The sequence below is a fragment of the Gorilla gorilla genome, chromosome 3 (assembly GCF_029281585.2).
Source record: "Gorilla gorilla gorilla isolate KB3781 chromosome 3, NHGRI_mGorGor1-v2.1_pri, whole genome shotgun sequence".
Lineage (NCBI taxonomy): Eukaryota > Metazoa > Chordata > Mammalia > Primates > Hominidae > Gorilla > Gorilla gorilla.
In genome coordinates this window covers 165,023,318-165,038,515 of record NC_073227.2, presented here as the reverse complement: position 1 = coordinate 165,038,515, position 15,198 = coordinate 165,023,318, and the positions used below count along the sequence as shown (strand labels likewise).

The following is a 15,198-nucleotide window of genomic DNA, read 5'->3' as shown; positions in this document are numbered from 1 at the left end:
ATTACTGGGTATATACCCAAAGGATTACAAATCATGTTGCTATAAAGACACATGCACATGTATGTTTATTGCGTCACTATTCACAATAGCAAAGACTTGGAACCAACCCAAATGTCCAACAATGATAGACTGAATTAAGAAAATGTGGCACATATACACCATGGAATACTATGCAGCCATAAAAAATGATGAGCTCATGTCCTTTGTAGGGACATGGATAAAGCTGGAAACCATCATTCTCAGCAAACTGTCGCAAGGACAGAAAACCAAACACCACATGTTCTCACTCATAGGTGGGAATTGAACAATGAGAACACATGGACACAGGAAGGGGAACATCACACACTGGGGACTGTTGTGGTGTTGGGGGAGTGGGGAGGGATAGCATTAGGAGATATACCTAATGCTAAATGATGAGTAAATGGGTGCAGCACACCAACATGGCACATGTATACATATGTAACAAACCTGCACGTTGTGCACATGTACCCTAAAATTTAAAGTACAATAATAATAAAATTAAAAAAAAAAAGAAAAGCTACTCCTGCTTGCTTCTGGTTGCATTTGCGTGGAATGTCTCTTTCTACCCCTTTACCTTAAGTTTATGTGAGTCCTTATGTGTCAGTTGAGTCTCATGGACGGAGCAGATAGTTGCTTTATGAATTCTTATCCATTCTTTAATTCTGTATCTTTTAAGTGGAGCATTTAGGCCATTTATATTCAATGTTAGCAACGAGATGTGAGGTACCATTCCATTCATTGTGCTATTTCTTGCCTGTATACCTTGTTTTTTAGCTGTTGTTGTTTGTTTGTTGTTGTTGTTGTTGTTGTATAGGTCCTGTAATATTTATGCTTTAAAGAGGCTCTGTTTTAATGTTGTTCCAGAATTTGTTTCAACATTTATAGCTCCTTTTATCAGTTCCTGTAGTGCTGGCTTGGTAGCGCCAAATTCTCTCAGCATTTGTTTGTCTGAAAAAGACTGTATCTTTCCTCCATTTATGAAGATTAGTTTCGGTGGATACAAATTCTTGGCTGATAACTATTTTGTTTAAGGAGGCTGAAGATAGGTCCTAAATCCCTTCTAGTCTATAGAGTTTCTGCTGAGAAATCTGCTGTTAATCTGATAGGTTTTCCTTTATGGGTTAACTCGTCCTTTTGCCTCACAGCTCTTAAGATTCTTTCCCTCATCTTAACTTTAGATAACCTGATGACAATATGCCTAGGCAATGATTTTTTGCAATGTATTTCCCAGGTGTTCTTTGAACTTGTATTTGGATGTCTAGGTCTCTAGCAAGGCCGGGAAGTTTTCCTTGATTATTCCCCAAAATATGTTTTCCAAACTTAGATTTCTCTTCTTCCTCAAGAAGGCTGATAATTCTTAGTTTGGTTGTTTAACATAATCCCAGATTTCTTGCAGGCTTTGCTTGTATTTTCTTATTCTTTTGTCTTTGTCTTTGTTGGTTTGGGTTAATTTGAAAACCTCGTCTTCGAGCTCTGAAGTTCTTTCTTTTGCTTGTTGGAATCTATTGCTGAGACTTTCCAGAGCATTTTGCATTTCTATAAGTGCATCCATTTTTTCCTGAAGTTTTGATTGTTTGTTATTTATGCTATCTATTTAATTGAAAATTTCTCCCCTCATTTCTTGTATCATTTTATCTTTTTTTTTTTCACTTCCTTATATTGGGTGTTGCCTTTTTTGGTACCTCCTTGATTAGCTTAATAACTAACCTTCTGAATTCTTTTCCAGGTAAATCAGGGATTTCTTCTTCATTTGGATCCATTGCTGGTGAGCTAGTGAGATTTTGGAGGGGTGTTAAAAACCTTGTTTTGTCATATTACCACAGTTGGCTTTCTGGTTCCTTCTCCTTTGGGTAGGCTCTGTCAGAGGGAAAGTCTAGGGCTCAAGGCTGTTGTTCAGATTCTTTTGTCCCACGGGGTGTTCCCTTGAGGTAGTACTCTCCCACTTTTCCTAGGGATGTGGCTTCCTGAGGACAGAGCTGTAGTGATTTTTATCCCTGATTTTTATCCCATGCAGGTTGTCAGGGAAGTTGAAGTCACAGGCCTCACCCAGCTCCCACATAACCCAAAGGGCTGGTCTCACTCCCACCATAGCCCCTACAACAGCACTGAGTCTGTTTCCAGGCAGTGGGTGAGCAGGGCTGAGAATTTGCCCCAGGCTACCAGCCTCCCAGCTGCAAAAGCAAGTAGGGCTTTGGTACTTCCCCACCTGTGGAGTCTGCACACTGGATTCATGCCCTACCCCAAGTTCTGGCCAGGAGACTTCTCAATCTGTTCAAATTGTTACAAAGTTCAGCTGGAAGTTTCCTTCTCTTTGTGACCATTTCCCAGTGCCTCTGGTAGCCCTCCTCAAGGACCCCTGAGAGGCAAGGCAGAAATGGATGGCTAGGGAACCCAGTGAGCCCACAGGGCTTTTCGCGCTGCTTTCTCTAGCAGTGTATGTCACTTGGCTCTCTTAATTGACTCAGCTCCAAGTAAGGTCAAAATCTTCTCCTGTGATCTAGACCTATAGGTTCCCCAGTGAGGATGTGTGTTCAGGAGCTGACTATTCCCCTTTCCCACTTCCACAGTTTGCAGTTTGGGCTCCCACAGCATTTGGGGTGTCTCCTGAGACCTGCAGGAGCAATTCACTTCCTTCAGAGGGTCTGTGGGTTCTCTCAGCATTCCTGATTTATTCCTGCAGTCAAAGTTCATGATACAAGCCTCCACACGCTGCTGTGTCTGTCCAAGTGGGAGCTGCAATCCAGTCCTGCCTCCCATCCACCATGATCTCTGGAATACATCTGAAATGTTCTATGTCTTGATTTGAGTGACAGTTTCACACATATACTCATGTATGTGTGTGTGTGTATATATATATATATATGAGTTATACACTTACGGTTTGTGAGTGTTACATTTTAATAAAAATAAATCTTAGAAATGACTACATATTTGTTCCTTTTCTTTTATCAATATACTTCCGCTAGTATTCATATAGAGAAACAGGGCTAAATTCATGTTTACAAAGGTAAACGGCAGAATGAATTGATATCCTAGACATTGAAAAGAACAAATGTGAGATTAAAATTTCAAACAGTTTTGAAAACTACTACATTGTGTATTCTTGCACTATCTCTCTCTTTCTTGATATCAGACCATTGCTCATGCTGTTTTCTCTGCTTAAAATGTTCTTACTTCTCCCGTGACTTGTCTACTCATCCTTTAGGTCTCATTGCTTGCTCTGGAAAACCTTTCCAGAACCTCAACCCTGAGTTAGGTACCCCTCTTATGTACTCTTATAACACCCTTTGCTTACTACTATCATCCACTTGACACTCCATAATGCAGTTGCCTTCTTAATTTGTTTCCCAATTAAGCTGTCAGTTCCTGAAGGGAAACTTGAGTTACTGAAGGTTGTGTCTTCCACACTTGGCACAGTGCCCAGTAGGTGCTCACAAATCATGTGTTGAATTATTATTTGGATGTAGAACAAGCTGGACCTATCAATTCTCAGCAGAAAGATCATGTATGATACCTGATTCCAGCAGTATAGCACGATGGACTTAGAGGCAACTGGGAACAGTTTATCACTGTCTGCGTCACCATTGTAGTGATGAGAGTTTCTCACTTCTGGGGTTTCTTCAACACACATCACATCTCATTATAATTTTAAAGAAAGGAAACTGAAAACTGGGTTAAATAAATCTCATCACTAGAAGGTGTTGAAGAAGACTCCTAAATAAATTAGATTTCCAAACCCAAATGCCAAAAGCTTAGAAAGAGTATAAATGCATGTGATGGATTGCGTTTTTGCTCCCAATTATTAGGGCCCTTCCTGTAAGTGTTTTATATATCCTCACCATTGAACTATGACTTGCAGGACTTCCATTTGGAAGAATTATATTTACTTGTCCCATTGAGGTCAGCTTGGCCACTGATTTACTTTGGCTAATAGAATGTGAGAAAAAAAAATAACACATACCATGTCTGAGAGGAAGCATTAAAAGCCATTCCTTATTTGGCCTTTTTCCCCCAGTTTGCAACAAGAACAGCATATTCCAAACGGGGGTGGCTCCTTCAGTCTTGATCCGGGAACTTGTCACCATCATAGACCAAATGTAATGTGAGCAGGAAATGAACCAGTGTTGCTGCAAGACACTGAGATTTTGAGGCCTTACCACAGTAGAACCTAATCTAAGAAATGGAAGCAAGCATCAGGTGGAGCACTTACCAGACTCAAGAAAGCCTATTTGTCCCAAGAGACAGCCAGTCCTTAGCTCTCATGGATCGTCACAATGTAGAACTGCATGCTAACTCTTGCCAGATCTTCCTGTAAGAGGAGCCAAATTTTTAATTAAATCAATTCCTGATTTTTAATTAAAATATACCTTCTTTTTAAATGTTGGCAGCTAAATCCATACGTTTAAAAAACACTTAGGGCAAATCAAATCAAGCAATACACTCGTATTCTCTTTTCCATTCCATAGTTTGCTCATATATAAAATAAGAATGCTAATATCTGTTCTGCCTAACAGGGTTATTTTGAGCGTTACATTTATCTTACCTTGTATTTGTTTTTTTATTTTAAAAAATTTTGAAATGATAAACTAACAAAGGTCAGGGAAAGTTCTTAGACTACTCTGGCAAAGCAGGCTGGAAAATTCTAAGGCGATGAGGTACCAAGGAGGCTAGTAGTATAAACCACTGTGCCTCAACTTTCCTGCCCCTCCCCTGTTCTCCACTCCTCCATGCAAAACATGAAAAGCAGACTTCTCCACTGGCAGATCAGACTAGCATGCAACCATCTTCAGGAATAATCTAAGCCTGAAATAGTTGAGAGGTAAGTAATTGACAAAAATGAATCGTTCTCTGTCATGAAACGAGCAAGGTATAAGTTTGTGTTGATCGATCCAAGTTGCCTTTCCTAGATTATAACATTGAACTTCATCCTTCTTAACTACGTCATAGAAATGACTCAGGCAATTTAAAAAATAGCCTAAAGACATGTAGTATCAAGAAAATTGGATAAGTTTTTTATGTTTGATCAAATGCCTCAAAAGTGCTTGTTTTATTTTATGCAAAGAGTCAAAATTCTTAAAAGATGTGGATTTATCTAATAATTTGCATGATATAGCTCATAGGTAGAATTTTATGATAATTCTGAATGTGTACTTCAGTAAAAATATTTTTGAAAAAATTAAAGAAGATTAGGGAATGCCTGAAAAAGAAATATGTAATCTGATGTATATTTTTTTCTGTTGCATTTTCAGGGCTCACATTTTTTTCCTTCCATTGTGCAGATAGGCCACTAGAGGGCACTATACGGCTCTGTACCTCACACCCTGTGTGAGGTGCTGAATCTGACCTCTGATTTCCTCATTGAGAACCCTCCAGGTTTTGACTTACTTTAATAGGGCCAGGTACTCTACAGGGCATTGTGCCAGATGCTGGAAACAGAACAACAGAGACAGGACCCACAAATACAAAGCAACAGATTGTTCAGAACAACCTGAGGCAGGTGTTAATAAACAGGCATGTGTGAGCACTACAGGAGTTTAGAGAATTGCTAACGATGTGATTCTGCAGGAAAGGAAAGTGGGAGGTCATGGAAGAGAAAGCACTCTCAGACTCTGACCAGTCCAGGCTGAAGAAGGTATGAAAGCTGAATTTTAGGCTGAGTTTCCTTTTCATTTTCCCCTTCCTGCCTTAGCAATGGACCTCCATACTGGAGGGAACCTGAAGCTAGGACATGACATAGGTTACCCGCAGGATATATAAAAAATGATCAGCCTATACACCCAGGACTGCCCGTGAGAAGTTGCTTTCCTCTGCACTGCAATATTTATTTGTCATTTATTGATTTTAGAAATATTTATTGTCAAGTGTGCCCCAAGCACTCATTGGTAAATAAAACAGTCTTAGGGTGTGCCCACTTAAAAACTGTAGTCCAGTGGAGACACAATGATTGCAATGTAGTGTAATAAGTCCTATGATAAGAGAAGCAGATGAAACCACACAAGTATAGAGTAGGGGCACCTGACAAAGACAGGAAGTCAGGGAAGGCTTTGTGGAGGAAGTATTATTCAATTGAGACCCCAAGCAGAATTGGAGGCCACCTAAAAAGGAGTAGGTGTATTCCAGGTGAAGACAGCACAACCCAGGAAGAAAAGAATCCAATAGGATTTTATTTGTGTATATACAATTTTGAGATCTTGCTGTTTTCCACTTATCCATTTTATCCTGAGTCTCCATATCTTTATTTTTGAAAACATGATTTTAATAGTTGCTCTAATAGTCCATCATAAGAATAGTGACATTTATTTACCCATTTTCAGAAATAGCATTTTTAAGACTCATGCTAATCGCTCTCCCTTTGTCAATATAAAATCATGTGAATTAATTCTTACTGCTTATATGAATATCAACAACATTTCCTTTACTTGGTTGACTCTTGAGCACAATTCCTGCAACTCAACCTGATATCCAGCCATAACAAACACTGAATTTATGGAAGGTATTAAGTTATTATGTATTGTTTAATTTTAACTTTTTAATGAAATTTGCTGCAGTTGTTTTACATGAATTGGCAGGGCCTTAAGAGGCACTCTGGATTCTTGTCCTGCTGCTCAGATTACCCCCTCTGTGTCACTCATTCTTCCATCCTCCCCAAGTCTGCATCTCCGCTGCCTCCATCCACTAGTCCCTCATTCTCAGGCTCCTCCCTCTCTGGGATGCTCTGCTGATACTTATCTCCATCTTTCTCCAGTAAATAATTTTTTTTCTCTGCCGCCCGGTTTCCTGAAACTGCAAACATTAGCTTCATAAATGATTTTTTTAAACCACACTTTGGGTAAATATGTATGTATGTTATATGTGGCAAATTGCTCACATAGCAAATTGATTTTCTGGGTCGGGCAGGAAAGACTTTCACAAAAATCTTACAGGAAGTAAGATGATTGAGATGGAGTATCCACTCACCTTCTGTTGAACCATTTCAGACCTAATTTATATTTTTTGTTCTGTGTCCCTTTAAAATTGAGCTTCCTCACATTTTCATACCTTTCATTTTAACCTACTTTACTCATAAGGTTTTTTGTTTGTTGGGTTTTGTTTCTGACTGTTTGCATTTATTGTCTTGGTATTCATTTATGCTTACTTAGCAAGGTATATTTCAGAGAGAAACAGCTCACTGGTTTCATAGCTGCACAGCACTAGCTCTTCAGTTCAAACTCTATTTTCACTGAAAGATTTGTTGCATCTCATGTCTCTTACATTGCTGTGTGACTCACCATGAGTTTGGGAGTCTTTCAGAACCTCAGAACACTCAAATGATTTAAATTTCTCAAATACGTTCATTTCACATATAGGAAGTCACTTTCATTTGGACCACCGGGTCTTGACATTAGAAATGAGAAGGTCCATGGCTCCACAACAGCTACCTCAGCCTGGCACGTGCCCTGGCCTCAGAGATTCACAGTCCAGTTCTTTGTCCAGTTGGGTGGCTCCTGTCTACCACCTTACCATGCCCACTTAACTTATGCAAAGTTAATATCACAAGTAGCCACCTGTTCCTTGCAGTGAAAATTGTACTTACCACTTTCATAGCCCCAAGATATCCATGTATCTTTATTAACAGGCGCTTAACAACTTGCATCATTTAAAATGCCTCCCCTGCCTATCAGCTGATGATGGCCGCAGGAAGGTGGGCCTGGAAGATAACAGCTGGCAGGCTAAGGCCAGACACTGACACTTGCAGTTGTCTTTGGTAGTTTTTTTGCGCTAACTTCAGGAACCAGCTCATGATCTCAGGATGTATGGAAAAATAATCTTTGTGTTACTATTGTCAGGTAAGTGATTTTATTTCATCTTGGTTCTGTTATATTGGGTACGAGATCATAGAATAAAATATGAACTACCCTATTTTAGTTCTATCTTATTTAAATCAATAAATGAGTAGTATTTCCTCTTCCAGTCTGGTGGATGGATTTTACTGGAACTCAGCTACCAATGTGGGGGAAATGGCACAAGGGAGCCCAGTATTTATGGCCAAATCCAGTTTTCTAGTATGAGAAGCTTACTTCAATTCTAAGTCTAGCTAGAATTAAAATAATTTTATCAAATGCTATGAGAAATACCTCTCTGTGAATAAATGTATTGCTTTGTTTGAGTTATAAGGAGATTCATTTTCAAACTAAAGAGTTATTAACGAAGGTGTTGGTAGCTATATGGCTTTTAGTTTTAAAAAGGTATAATTTCCTATTTCTGCCAAATGGCGAGAAGCCAAAAGCATGAACACTGAAACCGTGGGGAGTTGTTCACTTCTCTGTGGGTCCATTACTAAAGTGTCACATAGGAAGAAACAAAAACAAAAACAACTCTTACTGGCTTAGGTGTCATGTGAATTTTAGGAGAAATTTAAATCCATTAAAATAAAGAAATATCATGGGTTATTATTAAATTGTATTAAGTCAATAATTTGAATTTAATAGTCTAAATTTAATTATTAATTTAGTGTATTAAATTAACATGATTTTGGCCTCTTTCTGAGAATATTATAGTTAAACATCCCCTCAAGTGCAGTGCTTATGTGTTAGCATTACTAGTGCCCAGCACACAGGGGGCAGGCAGTTGCTTGAAACATTCGGAGTCTATTAGACATTGCTGTAACCCAGTTAGAGCAAGTATCAAGGATCTACCGAGCATACAGTAGCATACAGGGAAGAGAGGATCTACTGAGCATACTCTGTAGCATACAGGGAAGAGAGATCAGCATTTTCTAAGATACCCTAGGGGAGGATAAAATAGTGCAATAGTTAAGAGCACAGGCATGAGGAACAGACAGAACTGGGTTCAAATCTAGTTTTACTTCTCAAGGCTGGGGAACATTAAGGCAAATTATGCGCCCACATTTTTATGTGTCCTCGTCTTTAAAATGCAGGCAATGTTGGTACTTGCCTCATAATAATTGCGTAAAGATTAAACAAAATATTTAATGGAATACACTTACTGATGCCTGAAACAAAGTAAAATGTCAAGCTTACTATGCATTTTCTATGATTAGAATTAACTATCGTGATTAATAAGTATTAATAATATATTATTAAAATAAGTAGTAGCTATCAATAGTTACAGACTAGGGAACAAACCTATGTATGTGATTGGTGATTTCTGAAAAGTCAGAGAGAAAAGAAAATTACAGAAAGAAAACAGAAAACAAACATAGCTACTCAAATTTTTTAAGCAGAAAAGTATGAAAACATTTAGTTTGAAGAAAAGAAAACAAATGAAAGGGATGTAGTGTAATATTTGTATATATATTCATATATTTGAAGTGCTATTACACAGAAAAAAAGATGTATTCTTTGTGTTGCTCCATGGGGCAAACCAAACTGGATGTAACTCAAGCAAAATTAGACACTGCATACTCTACTGGGGGTGTGCCCAGCATTTGGGAAAACTTGTGTGACTTACAAGTGCCCCAAATTTGGAAAGGGTTCCTGGCAAACAAATGATTTTTTTTTAATTTCTACAACTACACAAGCAGATAGTGTATTAAAGCCTTAAATGGCACTTGGTCACTGGGGCAAGATGACCCTGAAAGCTACAATGGTCTCCAGTACCCAAGCTGTTATCATCTTCGTAGCTTCAGAAACCCTCCAAGGAAACTCTCTTGATGTGGCTACTTTATAGTATAACAGAAAGGTGTAAGATCAAGTTTTTCCCCCATACTGATTAGCTGAAGAGGAAACATGGTGAAGTCTTTTTCTTTTTTTTCTTTTATGTTGCTATAAAAAAAAAGATGATTGCCTTGCTTTCTCCAGGAATCTTAAGAATAATGCCGATATTTCTAATTCTAAACTTACCAAAGATCTCCTTCCAAATGGAGAATCCATTTTTTCTAATACGACTTAATTCCCAGTCCCTGAATTCCTGCACTCATTTGATGATTCAGTCATTACATGTCAGATTGTGAACCAGACACTGAGCCCACAGCAGGAAGAAAAATGGGCTCCCAGGGAGGATACATGGAGGGTGGGCGCAGTGGATGGTGGGAGGGAACGCAGATACTAAATGGAACAACAACTATCTTATTAAAATAAGATAAAAACAGTCAAAACTAATACAAAGCTTATAAAACCAGGTAAGATGATAAACATGAATGCCGAAAGCTGCTTAAGAAAAGGGTAGCAGGGAGTTATTTTCTGAGTAGATGACATTTATGCTAAACATGGAACAAGGAGACGGAGCCAACCCTGAAAATTCTGGGAAAAGAGGACGGAAGGCAGAGGGAAGAGCAAGAGCAAAAATTCTGAAACAGCAGGTAAGTTAGTGTTTTCAAGGAAAAGCTGGAGCTTTTATCTGAAAATCAGATTCTGAAGCTAAGAACCAATTTGAAAATACAGTACTATATCACTTCGACTAGGAAATTATGGCATAAACCAGGAGTCTCCAAAAGCTTTTTGTGTTTACTTAAAAATTCATACAAAATTTGCATTCTAGGTCATGATATACTAATTTAATTGGAGGAAACAAAGGCACTGGTATGATATCACCATGCCTACTTTATTCATCCGTGTATCCCCAGAATCTAGCACAGTTCCCGATTGGTATTTATAGTAGCATATTGGTTGAATAAGCAAGGAAGGAGGTGAAGGGAGGGAGAAGGAGAGATAAGCAGAGAGGGAGAGGAAGGAAGAAAGAAAAGGAAAAAAGAAGGAAGGAAAGAAGAGAGGAGGGAGAGAGAGAGGGAGGCAAGAAGGGAGAAGAGAGGAGGGAGAGAGAGAGGGAGGCAAGAAGGGAGAAGAGAGAAGGGAAGGGAAGAGACAGGAGGAAGGGGAGGAGGAAAGGAAAGAGGAAATATTTGTTTTCATCTGGTTAGACACAGTGAGTGCTCCGCATAGACAGATCATTATTACCCTGTGCATCTGACTCATACCCCTGCAGGTACATTAGTCTGAAAAGCACATGTTAAGTGAAGAAACAAGGCATCTCTTTTTTTTTTTTTTTTTTTCAGGGATCCAAGAAGAGAGCCTTGCTAGCTGTCTATTTAATTGGTACAGGAAAGAGTTACAGGAACTGTATGCCAGGGAATACATGACTATAAATTCTTGAAAAGCAAAACCTGTGTCTTCGCTTATGTGTCCCACACATTGTCAGCCACATAGTAGGCAGTCAATATCAACTACTCAAAATGACAAATGACAAATGACCAGAATTTTGCGGCAGACTAGTTTAGCCATGAAAAATCATTTAACACCCGTGGGCCTCAGTTTTCTTGTGCCTATTCAATAAAGCACCGAGTAGATTGTATCTACAATCATTTGTAATCTGTAAACCCCAATGAATCCCCAAAATTCAGCCTGAGATGAGCTGGACTAGTTGCCAAACCTATAAATATCTTTAGCATGGTGTGAAATAGGGATTTTAGAAAGAAACAGACACCCACTGTGAACTCCTTTGCAGAAAAGGTCTGAATAGAGGGGAAAGTAGGGATGGTATCTCAAACTTACTTCGTAGTGATTTTAAATTAGGAAATTTAGCTTCACATTCTTGTGATAAATTTCTTTTCACCTTGGTTTCTAGAAGAGTATTCAAAACATCTGTGAGACTATTTGAGAAGTATACTTTTGGGGAATTTCCCCCAAGTTATCTTTATAGATTATATTTTGACACCAACTGCAAATGTAATATATTTTGCTCAAAAAAAACCCAATCCTACTTATATGGTGCTGACAAAATCAGGCTGGACCTACATTTTTACATCATAGATTTCCAGCCATTATTATCATATCCACATCTTTAGTAAGTACCTATCTGTGTAGTTTTCTGTGATAAATGAACTGAACTAAAACTAAAGCAAAAATGTTGAAAAAAAATTCCAGGTTTATGTCTGAGTGTTGGGATTGCAAGGTTTTTTTTTCTCATTTTAAATACTTTCTAAATTTTCTGCAAAGAGAACCATATAATATAATCAGGACAAGTTTTAATATATTTTAAAAAGTAAACCGAACAAACACAATCTCTGCTTTCTAAGAAGTCTTTAATTTTTGTACGTTGGTCATAGACTATGACTATACAATTTATTGTGATATTTATTAAGAATTTCTGTCTAACCCAAATTATTATATGTAAGCAGTGGAAAAATGAGGTCATCTTTGATTGTAGTGTACAAAGTTCTATAAACAGCTATTTAATCAACTTTGGTATTTCCATCCCTAGATTTATATACAGCAGGTTAGGTTCCGTACATAGGCAGGTTCTGAATAATAATAACCAACACTGATATAGCACTTACTTTGTGCCATGCACTGTTCTAAGCAATTTACATACACTTAATTTTTAAAATTGTAGTAAAATACACATAATATAAATTTACCATTTGAACCATTTTAAAGTGTACAATGGGTAGCATTTAATGCAGTCAAAATGATGCACACCCATCACCATTATCTATTTCCAGAACATTTTCATCACTCCAAAAGGAAACCTCTTACCCATTAGCAGCCACTTCCAATTCCTCCAGCCCCTGGAAACCACTAATCTGTTTTCTACATCTACAGATATACCCATTGTAGATATTTCATATAAATGGAATCATATAATAGGTAGCCTTTTGTGTATGACCTCTTTCACTTAAAATAATGTGTTTAAAGTTCATCCATATTGTAGCATGTATCAGTATTTCATTCCTTTTATAATAAATACTATTCCATTGTGTTGGTATATCTCATTTTGTTTATCCATCCATCATTTGATTAAAATTTGGGTTGGTATATCACATTTTGCTTATCGATCCATCATTTGATTAAAATTTGTATCGTTTCCACCTTTTGGCTATTGTGAATAGTGCTGCTATAAATATTCCTGTACTAGTTTTGTTTGAACCCACTTTTAATACTCAAAGATGTATAGGCGTAGAATTGCTGGGTCATAGTCATTTTATGTTTAACTTACTAAGGAACTGCTAAACTCTTTTCCACAGGAGCTGCACCTTTTTAGCTTTTCACCAGGGCGTATGAGGTGCCAATTTCTCCACAATCTTGCCAGAAATTGTACTTTTTCATTTTTTTAATTATAGCCATTTCAGAGGGTATGAAATGGTTTTTCACTGTGGTTTCTTGCATTTTCCTAATAACTAATGATGCTGAGAATCTTCTCATGTAATTGTTGGTAACTGCATTTTGCATATCTTTGGAGAAATGTTGGTTCTAGTCCTTCACCCATTTTTCAATCTATTTTACTTTTTGTGTTGCTAAGTTGTAAGAGTTCTTTCTATGTTCTGGATAAAGAGTCTTATCAGATATACTATTTGCAAATATTTTCCTTCATTCTGTAGATTTTTGTTTTTACTTTAAAAGTGTCCTTTGATGCACAAAGGTTTTTCATTTTCAAGTCCAATTTATTTATTTTTCTTTTGTTGCTTACGCTTTTGATATCATATCTAAAAATAATTGCCAAATTTAAAGTCATAAAAATTTCTCCCTATGATTTCTTCTAAGAGTTTTGTAGTTCTTCTCTTATATTTAGGTCTTTAGTTTATTATCAGTTAATTTTTCTATATGATGTATGATAAGAGTCCACCTTTATTATTTTGCAGTTGTCCCAGCACCATTTGTTGAAGAGACTATCCTTTGCCCATTGAATGGTCTTGACACCCTTCTTGAAAGTTAATTGGCCATGGATATATGAGTTTATTTCTGGAGTCCCAATTCTATCCTAAGAATATGTCTGTTCTTGGGGCAAAATCACACAGATTTTATTGCTGTTACTTGGTTATAAGTTTTGAATTCATGAAGTGTGATTCACCAAACTTTGTTCTTCAAGATTGTTTTGCCTAATTAGATCCCTAACAATTTCATAGAAATTTTAGGATTAGGTTTTCCATTCTTGCAAAAAAAAAATTATGTGCATTTTAACTTAATCTGTTCAATAACTCTATAAGGTAGAGACTAATCCATGTATAATGATGGAACAAAAATATAGAGATCAAGTAAATTTTGCAAGGTCTCAGGTAGTTGCTAGAGGAATTAGTTTGAGCCTAGGCAGTTCCACTGCAGAATCTGTGCACTTAGAGAATATGTTATGTTGCCTGTACCATAACTAGTGATGTCCCAGGATTGGCTCCGTTACTCTTACAACATTGTCACTCAGTGTTCTGCTTGTGCTTTTACCAAGCTGAAGACTTTAATGAAGGTTGACGGTCTGTCTTCCTCACGTGGTGCAGCTAAGGAACTCTAACTGTGTGGCTGTTATGTTAGCCTTTTGCTCCTTTTTATATGGGCTATAGAAAATGTTTTTAAATTCTGGAGGCCTCCTTTTGATGTTATCACTTATTTCCCAGTCATCATTATATTTTTAAAAACCAAAATAGAAGGAAATAAATACAAAACATAAAACATGAATAGTACAGCTATTTGAGGCAACTGAGAATAGAGATCATGGCACTGAAATTGCATTTTGCTAGGAAAAAGACCACAAAAGTTCTCCCCTTGCTACCTTTCCTGAACTATTCTGCTAGATTCAGACTTCAAAAACATTGTATCAGGAAATACAGAAATGTTCTTTCAAAATGAGTGTATGGGAATGTGGGAATGCCTAATAAAATCTGTCCTCATTGATTCGTTAGCAAAAAATCATATAAATCCGTAGCTTGTGATTGCAAGCAGATGTATTTCAGATACTTTCTGTATTTGTTTTTTGCTTTCTTGATCTATCACAATTGGAGAAAACTTAAAATTTCTCAATGGTATTGTATTTTTGCCAATTTCTTATTCTGCTTTATGTTTCTCGTTGCTATATTATTGGGCTATAATGGTCCATAATTACTTAAGAATCACTGTGAAATATATTGCTTAATGACACAAGTAAATCTTTTTCATTGTTTGTAATGTCTTTGCTCTTAATTCTACTTTGCCTAAGATTAATACGGTTATTCCTGTTTAGTTTTATATGTATTTATTGATTTATTTTGAAGATGGAGTCTCGTTCTGTCGCCCAGGCTGGAGTGCAGTGGCACGATCTCGGCTCACTGCAACCTCTGCCTCCCGGGTTCAAGCAATTCTCCTGCCTCAGCCTCCCATGTAGCTGAGAATACAGGCGCACACCACCAGGCCCAGTTAATTTTTTGTATTTTAGTAGAGACGGGGTTTCACTGTGTTGCCCAGACTGGTCTCCAACTCCTGAGCTCAGGCAATCCAC

General features: G+C 37.5%; 1 protein-coding gene and 1 long non-coding RNA gene across 4 annotated transcripts in view; one reads left to right on the top strand and one right to left on the bottom strand.

The window, feature by feature from the left end:
• Nucleotides 1-4,237: 4,237 nt before the first annotated feature.
• The window catches only part of LOC129533074 (uncharacterized), a 51,261-nt gene continuing 40,300 nt past the window's right edge, over nt 4,238-15,198 (bottom strand). Inside the window, exon 4 of the long non-coding RNA XR_010133515.1 lies at nt 4,238-4,330. This is a non-coding gene — a long non-coding RNA (uncharacterized lncRNA). The remainder of the gene's footprint in view (nt 4,331-15,198) is intronic.
• The window catches only part of LOC115932847 (glycophorin-A), a 31,442-nt gene continuing 23,971 nt past the window's right edge, over nt 7,728-15,198 (top strand). For all 3 annotated transcript variants that reach the window (XM_063705564.1, XM_063705563.1, XM_055384758.2), the window contains exon 1: nt 7,728-7,847. In XM_063705564.1, the coding sequence (XP_063561634.1) occupies nt 7,811-7,847 (37 nt within the window). In that variant the 5' untranslated portion in view covers nt 7,728-7,810. The remainder of the gene's footprint in view (nt 7,848-15,198) is intronic.